Raw genomic sequence first — 17,438 nt, forward strand, 5'->3', positions numbered from 1 at the left:
AGCGCTCGAACCCATCAGCCGTGAGATCATGACCTGAGCCGAAGTCGGAGGTTTAACCGACTGAGCCACTCAGGCGCCCCCAGAATCATTTTAATTTTTACTTTATACCATTTTTAAGAATCCGAACTTCTTACAATGAAATGAACACGGACTACCTCTGTTACTTAGTTTTTATCTTACAATGAACTGAGAAAAACACCTGTGTTTTCATAATAGTAGTTTTAGTAACTACTGGTTTACAAATGACCCTAATTTAATCAATCAAAAATGTGGGTCCAAATCGGGAATTTATTGCGCACCTGGCTGGCTTAGTCAGAAGAGCACATGACTCTTGATCTCAGTGTTGTGACTTTGAGCCCCGCGCTGGATATAGAGATTACTTAAAAATAACACCTTTAAAAAAATGGGGAACTTATGCAAGCGAAAGCCATTTATGCACATTTTTACCTGCTCTTAAAGGCTTATAGAGATCATTAGATGGTGTCCTTTGCCAGCGTTCCTTGAATTTTGCTCTTAAATCATTGTCAGTTGCTTCTTCTTCATCCAACAATCTTAATGACTTTTAAAAAGGGGGCAAAGCAACAATGAAATATCATTTCTGATAATAAAAAATTTAAAACACTTTTTAAATGATCAGACTCAAGACAGGTGAGAATTAGTGAGATGGGACTGAGTGCCCCTACGTTACTGGCTGGGGTACCAGCTGGTACAGCAGTTCTGTTGCACAAATCCAACTTACGACATATTTAACACAAAGTCTTATAAGACGCAGGGCTGTATTTAGCCATTACCTTATTCAGTAAATTAAAAGGGAAGAGTAACTAAGAGAACATGTATACCCATACGCCAAAACTACTTTAAACAAAGATTCCAAAAAGGAAGAAGTAAAACTACCTCTACTTGCAGATTACATGACCTTACATAAAGAAAATCCTTAGGAATCCACAAAATAACCATGAGAAATAATAAACAAATTCAGTAAAGTTACAGAATACAAGAGAAACATACAAAATCAGTTGCATTTCTATAGTGTAGCAATGAACAATCCAAAAAGGAAATTAAGACAACGACTGCATTTAAATAGCATCAAAAGAATAAAACACTTAGGAATAAATTTAACCAAGGAGGTGCAAGACTTATACCCTAAAAGTTACTAAACACTGTTGAAAGAACCTAAAGAAGACCTAAATAAATGGAAAGACATCCCTTCCGTATTCACAGAAGATTTAATATTGTAAAGATTGGCAATACTCCCCAAATTGCTCAAAACGTTCAGTGCAATCCCTATTAAACCACTAACTTTAGGATTTTCTGTATAAAGGTTAAGTCAAAACCACAATGAGATGCCACTCCATACCCACAAGGCTGGCTAGAATTGAAAAACAGAACAATTGTAAGGGTTGGCAAGGATGTAGAGAAACCGGAACCTTCACACACTGCTGGTAAGAATGTAAACTGGTGCAGCTGCTCTGGAAAATAGTTCGACGGTTCCTAAAAAAGTTGCACATAGAATTCCTATATGACCCAGCAACTCCACTCCTCTGTATATACCTGAGAGAATTTCAAACAGGTGCTTAAAACACGTTCCCAAGTAACATTATTAATAACCAAAAAAGCGAAACATCCCAGATATCTATTACTGATAAATGGATAAACAGTAGGTGATGCCTCCATACGATCGAAGTATTATTCATCCATAAAAAGAAATTAAGTGCTGACACTATAACACGGATGAACCTGAAAACATCGTGCTCAGTGACAGAGGCAGAAGGTGCACATGCCGTCTACGATTCCATTCACATGAAATGTCCAGAAGCAGCAAATCCAGAGGGAGAAATCAGATTAGCAGCCGCCTAGAGACGGGGCAAGGGGTCATGAGGAGTGACTGCTAATGAGGATGGGGGTTTCTTCCGGGGGTGATAGAAGCACTCTGAAATTGGACAGTGCACGCTTGCACAACAAGACGAATGCACTAAATGCCACCATCTTGTACACTTTAAGGTTAAAATGAGGACTTTTATGTTATGCAAATTTTACCTCAAAAACAAACAGACATGCAGTTGTGAAATAAACACAGGAGATTGTTTTTTAAGAATCAGATATGATGAAAACAAAAGGTATCAATAAAATGAAAAACAAAAACTCAACAGAATGGCTGAAAAGCACAAAAAGCACGGCTAATAACCAATTAATGAGCCGAAGGCGGGCCAGAGGCGCAAAGAGAAAAAGTCAAAGAAATGTTAAGAGATATGAAAACTGATCATCATCAAAAGAACCATCATTCACTAGAAGAAATTCGTTAGGAGATAACGGAAAAGAAATAACTGAAGAAACAGAATCCACGGACAGGGAGTGAAGATTAAAAGACCCAACAGATCCCTGGCAATGATAAATTGATTATCTAAAAATTAAACTAATTGGACACTTCAAAATTCTGAAAATCAAGACTAAATTTCTAAAAGCCACCAAAGAACACCAGCTTCCCAACCTGACTCCACAACTCACAACTTACTTCAAAGGAGACTCTCCAAGTACAGCTGACCAGGTAAGAGTGACTACTCCGGAAGGCTGTTAGAAACATCAAATGAGGCAAGTGAAAGTCCCTCATGTTAAGACAGGCAGGCAACAGACACGTACCATACACACTCAGAATGCCAGTTTGACTGTAATTAGAAGGGAAGCTTTTCACACACTAGTATTTCTACCAAATGCTCCTCACAACTACACTGAAATACAGCATTTCATTAGGCAGTGTTCTTTTTCCATAGAACTCGTTTCAAGATCAAATATGCATCTTCCAGTCAATGACATCTTACAATCAAGGAAATACAGTGATATTTAATAACTACCAACTAGCAGGTACACGCATGATCCCACTTCGTAGCTATCTTACGTGATACACACTATTCTCCCATTTTGGGGGGTAAGTCAAATGAGACAGGATTGTTAAGTAATCTGCCCAGGGTCACAGCTAAGAACAAAACCCGGGAATCAAATCCAACTCCAACTCCAACATTGAAGAATGGTTTACGACTGTAACTTCCACTGACTAAATGGATACTTGCCTTGCGATACCTGCATTTTCCAGCATCTGTCTTCTCCCTCCCTGTCAATTACTTCCTGCTGCTTCCACTTTCGTGTGACCTTAAATAGCACTCTCCCCCTTGTTCTCCCCATGGCTCTCTACTATTGTAACGTCCTTTCAATTGCAACACCAGATAAAAGCTTGCTTGACATAAAAATCAACCAAGTCTATGACCTCAAGAGCAGTGTCTGTTAAATATTCGCGTACACACAAATGACCCTGCGATCTTGTTAAATGCAAATCCTGATTCAGAAGGTCTGAGATGGGGTCTGAGATGCTGCACTTCTAACAAGCTCGGTACAGCAAGGTTTTGGCACTGAACTCTGTACCATCAATTCTGTTTGCTTTCAATTATCTGATCACTGACTACCTCTACATAGATGAGGTTGGTAACATTGATGGTATAATTAATGTAGAACCGCTCATGAATCAGATTCCCCAGGCCAATACTGCAGTAAGTTTTCATGTAAGTTTTCTAACCTTTTTCAGTAGCTAATATGCCACCACAACCACTTCTGCATCAGTTAGTATAGTGACTATACTCTCATCATCATAGTAATATGGTGGTAATAGTAATAACAGCTATCATTTATTAAGCACGTACTATGTCCCATAGGTTACAGGTTTCACTCTTTTACTTTAGAAAACCCTTAAAAAGAAAACAAACAAACAAACAAACAAAACCCAGGAGGTAAATACTCTCCTCCCCATGGTTCACACTGTACAGATGCTCCTTGAATGACATAGCTTTGAATTTTGTAGGTCCACTTACATGCGGATTTTTTACAGTACAATATTATGAATGTAGGATTCTTAGGATTTTATGATTTTCTTTACGATTTTAGTAACATTTCTTAGTTTAAGAATGCAGAATATAATATATATAACATGCAAAATATGGGTTAATTAACTATTAATGTCACCAGTAAGGCTTCCAGTCAACAGTAGGTTATGAGTAGTTATGTCTGAGTCCAAAGTTACACTCAGATCTCTGACTGCATGGGGGAGGGAGGGTCAGCACCCCATGCTGTGCAAGGGTCAACGCTACTTAAGTCCTCTATCCCTGTCCCAAAGTACTTGGAAATGATGTAAATACAAAATTCTCTGCAAGTCAGCTGAAAACTAAACACCATGGACTAAAGCACTGATTAACAGAAGTCACCTGAAAGACGTGACTCCTCAAGTGGCAAAAGCCTATATAACCATTTTGAATATATTTATCACTAAAGAAAGAAGTGAATCAATGAGGAGAAAGAGGTGAAGGCATTGTAAACGGAGAATTAACACTGTCAAACAGCTGACTTTGGCCAAAAAACTTTAGTGTTCCATACCCATTGATAAAATGCCCTCTCTTACTGGAAGATGGATACAGTGGGCTTATAAAACATTTGATGGCCTAACCTCCTCAGTCTGATTCTACATTTACCAAGAAATCTAATCTTTCATAGAAAAGAAGTCATTAATTATGAAGAGTCTGAACAGTTTGTGTGACAGTAATTTCTCACAGTATATCAATACTATATCATGGTCACATGAGTTTCATTAGTGTGCATTTATACACCCTTAAGGCATGTATGAATTCATTCTCCCTCCATCAGAACTCCTCTTGAAGTTGAAAGGCAGGCCCTCGGCCACAGTAAATTCATCAAGATGGTGAGTATTACCCTACGAAACCCAACAAAAGAAAGCAACCAGTCCTTATCCCCACTGGATACCAAGGCGTAGAGCAGTTTTTACTTGAAAAACAAATCTCTTAAAACATACCTCATCTAGGATTTCTCTATTTCTTTGTAGTAGTTCAGGTAGCTCTTTGATCAATTGATCAACAGTCTGGATGCCTCCCTGTTCAATCACAGATGTGGATTTAGTCAATATAGACTGAGGTACAGTATCTCCAGACACATCTTCAATTGCTGCTGGAAGATTAAGGGAAGCTAACACCCTGAAAAAATGAGATACTGTGTCATCTTGAGGTCTAAACCATCTTTAAAGCATTAATCTCCTCGTTAAAAAAAAAAATTAAAAAAGGGGCACCTGGGTGGCTCAGTCGGTTGAGCGTCCGACTTCGGCTTAGGTCATGATCTCGCAGTCTGTGAGTTCGAGCCCCGCATCGGGGTCTGTGCTGACAACTCAGAGCCTGGAGCCCCCTTCAGATTCTGTGTCTCCCTCTCTCTCTGCCCCTCCCCCACTCATGCTCGCTCGCTCTCTCTCTCTCTCTCTCAAAAATAAACATTAAAAAAAAATTTTAACATTAATCTCCTGTATATCCTAATCAATAGCAATGGAGTTCACACCCCAAAATAATTGACAACCCTCATCAATGGAAAAATAAAGCAAAGATACAGGACTAAAAATATGAAATTAGTGATTGATAAAATTAAAACAAAATTGTTAAAGAATTAAGATCACAGTTCAGAATTAAAAGCCAAAAAGTAAGAAATATACATTAAAAAACATGAGCTACCTTGAGCTCAAGCTCAAACTTAACTTCTTTTAGTCTAAGAAATTAAAAATCAAAAATTCTATCTTAAAAAATACAAACTTTTACCATACTTCTGGTTGTTATCCTGTCACTGGCGAGTCAGAAATAATACACAAAATAGTTGTAATTTCATGTCATCTAAGCAGAACGTCAAGACTACAAAATTGATCTAGGTATTAATCACAGAATCTTCATCTGTTCTCAGTTTTGTAGCACAGTATCAAGTATTATTTCATTTACATAACGGAGGGGTCATTAAGGTAAACTTATGTTTTCTTGCTAGAAAAAGAAAAGCCAGGTCAAAATCCATGCATCCATCAACATTAAAAACCTGAAAAATTAAACTAACTAGGTAAAAAAAAATTCTCAATTACATATACCTGACAAAGGACTTGCTCTAAAATATACTAAGAACAAGAAAAACTCGATTTTAACAAACGAGCATAAAATATCAACAGCTACGTTACAAAAGACAGACGAATGGCTAGTAAGCACACGAAGAGTTACTCAACATCATTAGTAATCACAGGAATGTAAACTGAACCACAATTAGATTCTGCTACACACATACTAAAACGGCTAAAACTATTAAAAAGACTGACGATACAAAGTGCTGCCACGGATGCAGGGTTCCCAAAAAGTGCAGGCGGGAATATGAACTGGAGCCACCACGCTGGAAAACAATCCGGCTGTTCTGCATGAAGTCAGGCTTACAGCAACCGGACGATTCAGCAACTGTCATCCTAGGTATTTACCCGAAGGAAATAAAACCTGTGCACACAAAGCTTTGCACATCGGTGCTCACAGCACGTGGAATGTCCACCAACAGGCAAATGTAGAATAAACTGCTATTTAACCATAAAATGAAATGCTGCTCACTAATAAAAAGGACCAAACTGATACATACCACACAATGAATCTCAGAAACATTGCGCAAAGTGAAAGAAGCCGAACACATTCTGAGTACACGCTACGTGCGCTGAACATACCGCAAGGGTTCCATCCGTACATACTGCGGCAACACCCTAACGTGCTGTATACCGTAATGTACATGTAATGTGATGCACACGCTATAATGTTTCTATTAACCTGTGTAAAAAGTGACACCGACCTAGGGTGACAGGGAGCAGATGAGCAGTGGCTAAGAAGGACTGAAGTGGCACAAAGCAACTGTTCAGGGTGATGTAAATGTTCTCTACCTTGATCGCGGTGGTGGTGGTTACATGGTGTAAGTTGATCAGAAAGAACTGAACTATACACTTCAAGTGGGTCTATCTGTTGTACTTCATTGAAAATTATACTGAAGACACTTTAAAAGCCAATGAATTATTTTGTTACTCTTCAATCCACCATTAACAAAAATCAGTTCAGAATGCTGAACCATGTACCATGCTATCTATCTTAACTTACAAGTTCGTTTCTACTTCTCATTTCCCTCAAATAAGCATCTCCTACCATGTAGATTAGCGGTCAAACACCCTCACTTGTTTCAGTAACCGAGTTTCTTCCAAGTCTACTTCCTAGGACTTCGCAGACAGAGCATCCACCCAGAGTGCACACGAATGTGTATTTGCTACTTCACGCAGCCTTGACATGCAGCTCCAAGCTCAGAAAACCAAACGCTCATAGACTATTTAGTTAGGGTAACAATCAAACAGAAAATATTACAACTTCACAGATATATTTATGGAAGTTAAAGCTGTACCTACCCATTTGCCAAAGTGGTGGCTTCTCTCATTTGAGCAATTGATCTGTTAACTAAGTCAGCTTTCCTCTGATTATAGGCGGCCAACGACTGCTGCACTGACACAGGAACCATACTTTCAAACAAATCTAAAATGAGCAATGTGAATTTCAACAAAATTTCAAGACACAAAGTCCATCTGTAAAGTGAATGCTCATATTCCCTTTCCTATAGTCACATAAAAAGTCTACAAATATTTAAAAATCAAAACTAAATCACTACTGAAAGTACAACGATGGAGAGAATTTTTAGAGCACTATATTCACGAACAATGAGAGCTTTTTCTTTGAACTTAATTTTCTTAACGTTTCAAGATGTGTTTGTCATTGACTTCTTTGGTGAAGAAGATCTACACTCTTTATTAGTTGATTATACTGGTTAAGCAGTCCACATTGCCTGGGTTTAATTTCCAGCTCCTTCCACCACTTTCTAGCTCTGCAACATCGGGCAAATTATTCAAGCACTCTGTGCGTCAATATCCTCATCACTCAAAGGGTTATGGATAACAATAGTACCCATCTCATGAGACTACCGTGAGAATATTAATTATGAGCTAGTTATCTGTACTTAAGAGTCCCTGGCACATGGTAAACACATCTTGTTTGCTAAACAGAAATAAATAAAATAATCAGCCTTTCCCAATAACGTACAATACTATCCTTGGGATCTCAGCTAGAAACTACTATACACTGAATCCATCTACAAAATCCAAGGATATTATAACATTTATCCCATACAACCATGACTCTGTAAGTTTATACATTTAAAGTCATATTTATGAATGTTTATTTTTAATAGCAGACTCCTAAATAATATAACAAATGTTAAAATGACAAATGCTTAAAGTCTCAATCATTACTCAAATGTACTTTCAAATTTTCTGACTGCATGGTTTATTACCATTTACTTTCCATCTTGAATTTTCACTATAGATACAACACTTCATTTTTATTCTCATATTCATCTTGAACATGAATGCAAATCATATTCAAAACATACAATAGCAGTTATGTGATTTTCACTACCAAAAACAACAGATTAAACTGGGGAAAAGATGAGTAAGATTAAAGCGTATCTGACTACTTGACATACCAGTGAATTTCTGGCTGATGGGGACACTGACTGGGGTAGATTTCACAAGTGTGGCTTTGCCAATTGGGTCCAGATCTTTAAGGTCTGGAACTCGATCATGATAGATGAAGTCATTATCCTTCTTTGCTGCAGAAAGGGCACGGCTGATTTTGTCAGAAAAGTCTTTCACATTGACATATTCATCATAGCGAGATGCCACTGTTTTAATCAATTCTGCTGCGTGCTAAAAAAAAAAAAAAAAATGTTAAAAAAAAGTTTTGTTTTTCTCAACCAATGATCTAAGCAATGGTTTTTAAAAAATTTCTTTGAGGACATGCATTTCCAGCAATGTGGTCAACAGAATAACCTAAAAATTATCCCATCCCAAAATTCCAAAATATCAAAAATGAAGAATAAACATAGTAGGCATCCGTCCCAACACATGTGTGAATTACCAAGTTAAAAAAAAAAAAAAAAAAAAAATCCAGTAAGTATAGTGAGGCCAGTAAGTATAAACCAACATTGAGGAAGGCTGGCTGTCGAGTATTTCTATAACCCAAAGGACTAGCAATTAAAACGTCTTACAAGCTCTCATGAAGACCTGAAACAGGGGTCTTAAAACAAACACATCTCCATCTACGGAAACATTCGTCTCACTGCCCCACATGGAGGCAGGAACCTCAAATGTCTACTCCAACAGTGAAAGGCTGGGTCAGAAAAAAAGTACCCAGCCAACACAAGAAGTCAACAAAGAAGCATGTTACCTCAGCATTGACGGGAACGTATTTTTTTAGGGGCGCCTGGATGGCTCAGTCGGTTAAGTACCCAACTTCAGCTCAGGTCGTGATCTCACAGTTTGTGAGTTCAAGCCCTGCATCGGGCTGTTTGCTGTCAGCACAGAGCCCACTTCAGATCCTCTGTCCTCCTCTCTCTGCCCCTCCCCCATTTGTGCAGTCTCTCTCAAAATAAATAAACTTAAAAAAAAAAAAAAGGAATAGATTTTTTTAAAAAGGTCTACTCTCAGGCACCTGGTGGCTCAGGTGGTTAAAGCATCTGACTTCTTGATCTCAGCTAAGGTAATGATCTCACGGTTCATGACACTGAGCCCCGTGTCGGGCTCTGCACTCACAGTGCAGAGCCTGCTTGAGATTTTCTCTCTCCCTCTCTCTCTGCCCCTCCCCCGCTCACGCTCTTTCTCTAAATAAACATTTAAAAACAAAAATAAAAGGTATACCTTCATAATTCATAAGATGAGCATATGCCTCACATAAATTTAGAGCTTAAATTACATTACTTAGGTGGTTTCAAATATAATAACAGCAGATAACAGAGGCAATGAAGCCAAAGGCATCATCAGGGATAAATTCAGTGCTTAATGCTTGAGATCTGCCAATCTGCCAGAACGACCTAAAACTTCTTAAATTTTGCATTTAACAAGACTCTATGTATATAAAGTTACAATGAGAAATTGATAAACTTACCCCTCATCAGAGGGGAAGATTTTAACACTCCTGTCTCAGCATGACAGACCAAGTAAACAAAAAAACTGTAAGATTATAGAAAATGTGAATAACATAATTAATGAGTCTGACCTACCAGACATTCAGAACCCTGGACACCACAACTAGAGAATATAAAGTATTCTCAGGCATATAAAGAACATCTATAGAGAGTAACCACAGGAGAGAAAGCAAATATGAAACAGCAAAGTTATAGAAATACAAGAATGGTTTAAGAAAACCTATTTATGTATTATCCAAATAATAGATTTAAATTTTTAAAAATCAAATTATTTCCACAGATACTGAAAAGCATTTGATAATATTCAATATTCATCACTGATCTTTTTGAAAATCTTAGTAAAATCAAAATAGATATCCAATTCATTAACATGATAAAATCTCAACCCCCAAACCTGCTAACATACTTAGCAGAAAATATTCCTGTAGCCAAAATGAAACAGTATCATCAACAACCTTAGAATGTGTCAAAACATCTAGATAAAAAAATGAAATTAAGAGGTATAAAGAAGGTATAAAGAAAAGGAAAAAATGATCATCTACAGATGATGTTTTATACACCAGGAAAACCTAAAAAAGTCAACTGAACTATTCTAAATAAGAGGTAGCTCACATGCAAAATCAACAGAGCAAAACAAAAGCTACATCTTTAGTTATACTAGGAGATGAGAAAGGGCACAAATTTAAATCGCTTTTCAAATGTGATTCGTAAATATGTGGTCAAACATTCCCCTCAAATAGCAAAGTTGGTACTAGAATGATAAGATACACCAAGTACACTGGGGAAAAAAAGGGATTGCTAAGGGCCCACCCCCGTGAGTGAAAAGGACTTGAAGCAAATTTGAAAACAATGAAACGGAATAAGGAAACAAGTGCCAACAGATGATAAAGGCAAAGCCAACTGGTCCTCATCAGCCACCAAGAGGTCGCAGGAAAAACGGAGTGCTGAGAGGCCTCATCCCGAGAGGGAACTGCTGAGAGCAAGAGGCAGGTTAATCGAGGGCAGGGAGGCCGGGGGAAGCATATAGGAGGAGTGAAACCAGGGAAAAAGAAGAAAGGGGGCAAGCACTCCAACAGGTCCGCAAAATAACAGACTCTCAGAGCGGACACAGCACCTCGCAAAGGAAAGGCCGTGAGGGATTCAGGGAAACACAGGTACGGAGGAAGAGTCCTTCCTCAAGCAGGCTAGGCTTTGAGAGCCAAAGAAGTGAAGCCGAGGAGGGAGCCCCGACACAAAGAGGCTCAGAACGCTACCACACGACCGGAGGGGGGCATGCCCCCACTCAGGAGCCTCTTGCGACTCCTCTACCTAAAATCAATCTCATCCAAACACAAGTAACGGAAAAGGCATCCCATCTGCTTCAACACAAAGAAACCAGAAGGAAAAGGATGAAAATGAGCATGTAACTTTCCAATAGATAATGAAAATTCACCAAGGAAATATTGTCACAAAGCAGATGAAAACAGCATGCTGAAAAAGCTAAAATAAACTAAAAACTTAAGCATATAATCACAGTATCAAAAGAACACAAAACGCGAACAGAGGACCAGATGGCCTAGACAACAGCAGGTGATAGCAGACAGCAAGAGAAATGTGGAACAGGAACTGACAGAACTCAGGCAAGAAAGTGAAGAAAAACTCAAAATCATTTTTAAAAAGATTGAAATATGGGGGCGCCTGGGTGGCTCAGTCCGTTGAGCGTCTGACTTCCTCTCAGGTCATGATCTCACAGTTTGTGAATTCGAGCCCCATGTCGGGCTCTGCGCTGACAGCTCAGAGCCTGGAGCCTGCTTCAGATTCTGTCTGTCTGTCTGTCTGTCTATCTCTCTCTCTCTCTCTGCCCCTCCCCCACTCACACACTCTCCTTCAAAAATAAACATTAAGAAAATGTTTAATAAAAAATATAAAAAGATTGAATATTTACACAAGTAACAAAAAAGGGGTAACAGACATCATGTAAGAAACACACAACTCAATATGGCAGGCAAGGAGAGGGAGGTGGTTACCAACTAAAGATTGGTAAGACCCAGCTGCCAGATGCCACGTGAGGACCTTGTTCTGCACAGACCAGCTGTGAAAGAACACTACAGAAAACGTCTTGGAAAACTAAACTAGGTTTCAGTAATATTACATTACTAGTATTAATTATTAATCAGTATTAACTTTGCCAGGTGGGCAGACATTATAGTTTTAGGGCTTTTTTTTAAGTCTTATCTATCAGAGATATGACTTGGTTTTGTTTTTTTTAATTTTTAATTTTGATTTTTTTTCTCTTTTGTTTCCTTCTCTTCACTCTTTTCCCTTCTTTTTCTTTCTACCCTCCTCTTGTTTTTTCTTCCCTTTGGAATCTAGCTCGTAGTTTCTGATTTGATTTTTGGTCAATTCTTATTCTGCTTGTTTGATCAGGCATTTAAATCTATTCTTTATATACCTTTTCTTTTTTAAATATTTTTTAATGTTTTTATTTATTTTTGAAGGAGAGAGAGACAGAGCATGAGTGGGGGAGGAGCAGAGAGAGAAGGAGACACAGAGTTCAAAGCAGGCTCCAGGCTCTAAGCTATCAGCACAGAGCCCGATCCCGTGAGATCGTGACCTGAACCAAAGCGGGACGCACAACCGACTGAGACACCCAGGCGCCCCTTTTTATTTTATATTTTATATCTCCTTCCTATTTTCTTCTCTCTCTGGATTAAGCCTTATAGTTTCTTTGATTCTCTGCCTGGTGTTTTTTTTCCACCCCTTTCATTTCTTTGTACAGGCTAAGGTTCCCCCGCCTTCACTTTATTTTCCTTTTGTCCAGGGTTGCTTCAACAGACAAAGCCACGCACACCTGGTGGAAGGTCCGAACAATCCACCACTAAAGCAGCGGGACAGAACAGCCAAAGATGCAGCAACAGAGCGCAGGCAACACAGTCAAAAGACACCTTCTGAAGCGCCAGGCCCTGCACAGCGTATGACCCCTTTTAAAATACGGTAGTACTCACAGGTGCAGGACACTTAACAAGCGATTAGAACCCGTAAAAGACAGAAACCTAGCCAAATAGATGAAACGGAAAAATTCTCCTCAAAAGAAAATCCAGGAAGAAATGACGGCCAGAGAACCGCTCAAAACAACATATCTGAACAAGAATTTAGATTAATAGTCTTAAGACTAATAGCTGGGCTTGAAAAAAGCATGGAAGACAGCAGAGAATCTATTGCTGCAGAGAGCAAAGATCTAAGGTATTGTCACAATAAATGAAGAAATGCTATAAATCAGGTGCAAAATAAACTAGATGCAGTGACAGCAAGCATGGAAGAAGCGGAGGAGAGAATGTGTAAAATAGAAAATAAAATTATGAAAAATGATGAAGCTGGGAAAAAAGAGGGAAAAGAAATTACTAGATCACAAGAGGAGAATTAGAGACCTAAGTGACTCAAGGAAACGAAATAATATCTGTATCCTAAGAGTTCCAGAAGAAGAAGAAGAGAGAGAAAAGGGCAGAAGGTTTATTTGAACCAATTATAGCTGAGAACTTCCCTAATCTGGGGAAGGAAACAGACATCCAACTCCAAGAGGCACAGAGAACTCCCCTCAAAATCAAAATCAGACCTACACCGTGACATATTATAATGAAACTGGCCAAATACAAAGATAAAGAGAGAATTCTGAAAGCAGCTCGGGACAAACGGGCCTTAACCTACAAGGGGAGACACATAAGCATAGTAGCAGACTTGTCCACTGAAACCTAGCAGGCCAGAAGGGAGTGGCAGGAAATAGTCAATGTGCTGAACAGGAAAAATATGCAGCCCAGAATCCTTTATTCGGCAAGGCTGTCACTGAGAATAAGAAAGGTAAAGGCTTTCCAAGACAAACAAAAACCAAAGGAATTCATGACCACTAAACCAGCCCTGCAGGAGATCCTAAGGGGGACTCTGTGAGTGGAAAGCAGCAAAGACTACAAAGGACCAGAGACATCACCACAAGCATGAAACCTACAGGTAACACAATGGCACTAAATCCGTATCTTTCAATAACAACACTGAATGTGAACAGACTAAATGCCCCAAACAAAAGACACAGGGTATCAGAATGGATAAAAAAACCAAGATCCATCTATATGCTGCCTACAAAAGATTCATTTTAGACCGGACGACACCTGCAGACTGAAAGTGAGGAGATGGATGTCAAAAGAAAGCTGGAGCAGCCACACCTATGTCAGACAAACTGGATTTTATTTTTTTTTAATTTTTTAATGTTATTTGTTCATTTTTGAGAGAGAGAGAGAGAGAGCACACAAGCAGGGGAGGGGCAGAGAGAGGGGGAGACACAGAATTTGAAGCCAGCTCCAGGCTCTGAGCTGTCAGCACACAGCCCGACATGGGGCTTGAACTCACCAACAGTGAGATCATGACCTGAGCTGAAAGTCAGAGGCTTAACTGACTGAGCCCCTCAGGCGCCCCTGATCAAACTAGATTTTAAAACAAAGACTGTAGCAAGAGATGAAGAAGGGCATTATGTCATAATTAAGGGGTTAATCCATCAAGAAGAGCCAATAATTGTAAATATTTATGCCCCCAATGTGAAGGCACCCAAATATATCAAGTAATCGCAAACGTAAACATATTGATGATAATACTGTAGTTGTAGGTGACTTCAATACTCCCCTTAAAACAATGGACAGATCATCTAAGCAGAAAATAAATAAGGAGACAATGGCTCTGAATGACACACTGGACCAGACAGACTCAACAGATATATTCAGAACTTTTCATCGCAAAGCAGCAGAATACACATTCCTCTTGAGCGTACAGAGAACATTCCCCAAAAGTGATCACACACTAGGTCACAAACAGCCCTCAGCAAAAATAAAAGGACTGAGATCATACCATGCATACTTTGAGATCACAACACTACGAAAGTTGAAATCAACCACAAGAAAAAATTGGGAAAGGCCCCAAATACATGGAGGTTAAAGAGCATCCTACTAAAGAATGAATGAGTCAACCAGAAATTAAAGAAGAAATTTAAAAATACATGGAAGCAAATGAAAATGAAAACATGACAGTCCAAACCCTTTGGGATCCAGCAAAGGCAGTCCTAAGAGGAAAATACACTGTAATCCAGGCCTATCTCAAGAAGCAAGAAAGGTTCCAACTGCACAACCTAACCTTACACCTAAAGGAGCTAGAAATACAGCAGCAAAGAAAGCCCAAAGCCAGCAGAAGAAGAGAAATAATAAAGATTAGAGCAGAGATTAACCATATAGAATTTAAAAAAAACAGCAGAACAGATTAGTGAACCTAAGAGCTGGTTTCTTGAAAGAATAAACAAAATTCGTAAACTCCTAGCCAGACTTCTCAAAAAGAAAGAGAGGACCCAAATAGATAAAATCATGAATGAAAAAGATCACAACCAACACCACAGAAATACAAACAGAATTTTGTATTTCATTTTTTTTCCTTTTTAAAATTTTTTTTAACGTTTATTTATTTTTGAGACAGAGAGAGACAGAGCATGAACGGGGGAGGGGCAGAGAGAGAGGGAGACACAGAATCTGAAACAGGCTCCAGGCTCTGAGCAGTCAGCACAGAGCCCGACGCGGGGCTCGAACTCACGGGGCCGCGAGATCGTGACCTGAGCCGAAGTCGGACGCTTAACCGACTGAGCCACCCAGGTGCCCCCAGAATTTTGTATTTTAGAGAATACTATGCAAATTATATGCCAACAAACTGGACAATCTGGAAGAAATGGACAAATTCCTAGATACCCACACACTACCAAAACTCAAAAGGAAAGACATAGAAAATTTGAACAGACCCATAACCAGTGAAGAAATTCAATCAGTTATCAAAAATCTCTCAACAAATAAAAGTCCTGGGCCAGATGGCTTCCCAGGGAAATTCTACCAGACATTTAAAGCAGAGTTAATACCTACTCTTCTCAAGCTGTTCCAAAAAATAGAAATGGAAGGAAAGCTTCCAGACTCATTCTATGAAGCCAGCATTACCTTGATTCCAAAACCAGACAAAGACCCCACTAAAAAGGAAAATTACAGACCCTGATGAACATGGATGCAAATATTCTCAACAAGATACTAGCAAATTAAATTCAACAGTACATTAAAAGAGTTATTCACCATGATCAAGTGGAATTCATTCCCAGGCTGCCAGGGCTGGTTCAATATTCGCAAATCAATCAACGTGGTTCCATATTCACAAATCCCAAAATTTGTATGGAATCACACAAGACCCCAAAGAGCCCAAGTAATGTTGAAAAAGAAAACCAAAGCTGAAGGCGTTACAATCCTAGACTTCAGCCTGTATTACAAAGCTGCAATCATCAAGACAGTCTGGCACAAAAACAGACACACAGACCAATGGAATAGAATAGAGAACCCAGAAACGGACCCACAAACATATGGCCAACTAATCTTTGACAAAGCAGGAAAGAGCATCCAATGGAAAAAAAAAATAGTCTCTTTAGCACATGGTGCTGGCAGAACTGGAAAGCAACATGCAGAAGAATGAAACTGGACCACTTACACTATACACAAAAATAAACTCAAAATGGATAAAAGACCTAAATGTGAGATAGAAAACCATCAAAATCCTACAGGAGAAAACAGGCAGCAACTTCTTTGACCTCAGCCACAGCAATTTCTTATTTGACATGTTTCTGGAAGCTGAGAAATAAAAGCAAAATTGAACTACTGGGACCTCCTCAAGATAAAAAGCTTATGCACAGCAAAGGAAACAATCGATGAAACTAAAATGCAACCAATGGAATGGGAGAAGATATTTGCAAATGACATATGTAATAAATGGTATCAAAAAATCTATAAAAAACTTACCAAACTCAACACCTGAAAAACAAATAATCCAACGAAGAAATGGGCAAAAGACATGAATAGATACTTTTCCAAAGAAGACATCCAGATGACAGACAGACACATGAAAACATGCTTAACATCGCTATCATCAGGGAAATATAAATTAAAATCACACAGAGATACCACCTCACACCAGCCAGAGTGGCTAAAATTAACAACTCAGGAAACAACAGATGTTGGCGAGGATGTGGAGAAAGGGGAACCCTCTAAGCTCTGTTGGTGGGAATGCAAACTGGTGCAGCCACTCTGAAAAAGTGTTGAGATTCCTCAAAAAATTAAAAATAGAATTACCCTATGAACCAGCAATAGCACTACTGGGAATTTATCCAAAGGATACAGGAGTGCTGATTTGTAGGGGCATATATACCCCAATGTTTATAGCAGCGCTTTCAACAAGAGCCAAATATGGAAAGAGTCCATATGTCCATCATAACTGTTGGAAGTCATACACACACACACACACACACACACACACACACACACACACAAATGGAATACCACTCAGCGATGAAAAAGAGTGACATCTTGCCATTTGCAACAATGTGGATAAAACTGGAGGGTATTATGCTAAATGAAGTCAGTCAAAGAAAGATCTATGATTTCACTCATAGGTGGAATTTGAGAAACTTAACAAAAGACCATAGGGGAAGGGAAGGAAAGGTA

The 17,438-nt window shown here is 38.9% G+C and overlaps 1 protein-coding gene across 3 annotated transcripts in view; it reads right to left on the reverse strand.

Annotated features, from left to right (window-relative positions):
• The window catches only part of PDCD6IP (programmed cell death 6 interacting protein), a 71,078-nt gene that overhangs the window by 23,302 nt on the left and 30,338 nt on the right, over positions 1-17,438 (reverse strand). For all 3 annotated transcript variants that reach the window (XM_049629054.1, XM_049629053.1, XM_049629055.1), the window contains exons 8-11: positions 8,404-8,626; positions 7,277-7,400; positions 4,850-5,027; positions 448-559 (exon numbers count right to left, since the gene is read on the reverse strand). In XM_049629054.1, coding sequence (XP_049485011.1) covers positions 448-559; positions 4,850-5,027; positions 7,277-7,400; positions 8,404-8,626 — 637 coding nt within the window. The remainder of the gene's footprint in view (positions 1-447; positions 560-4,849; positions 5,028-7,276; positions 7,401-8,403; positions 8,627-17,438) is intronic.

The sequence above is a fragment of the Panthera uncia genome, chromosome C2 (assembly GCF_023721935.1).
Source record: "Panthera uncia isolate 11264 chromosome C2, Puncia_PCG_1.0, whole genome shotgun sequence".
NCBI lineage: Eukaryota > Metazoa > Chordata > Mammalia > Carnivora > Felidae > Panthera > Panthera uncia.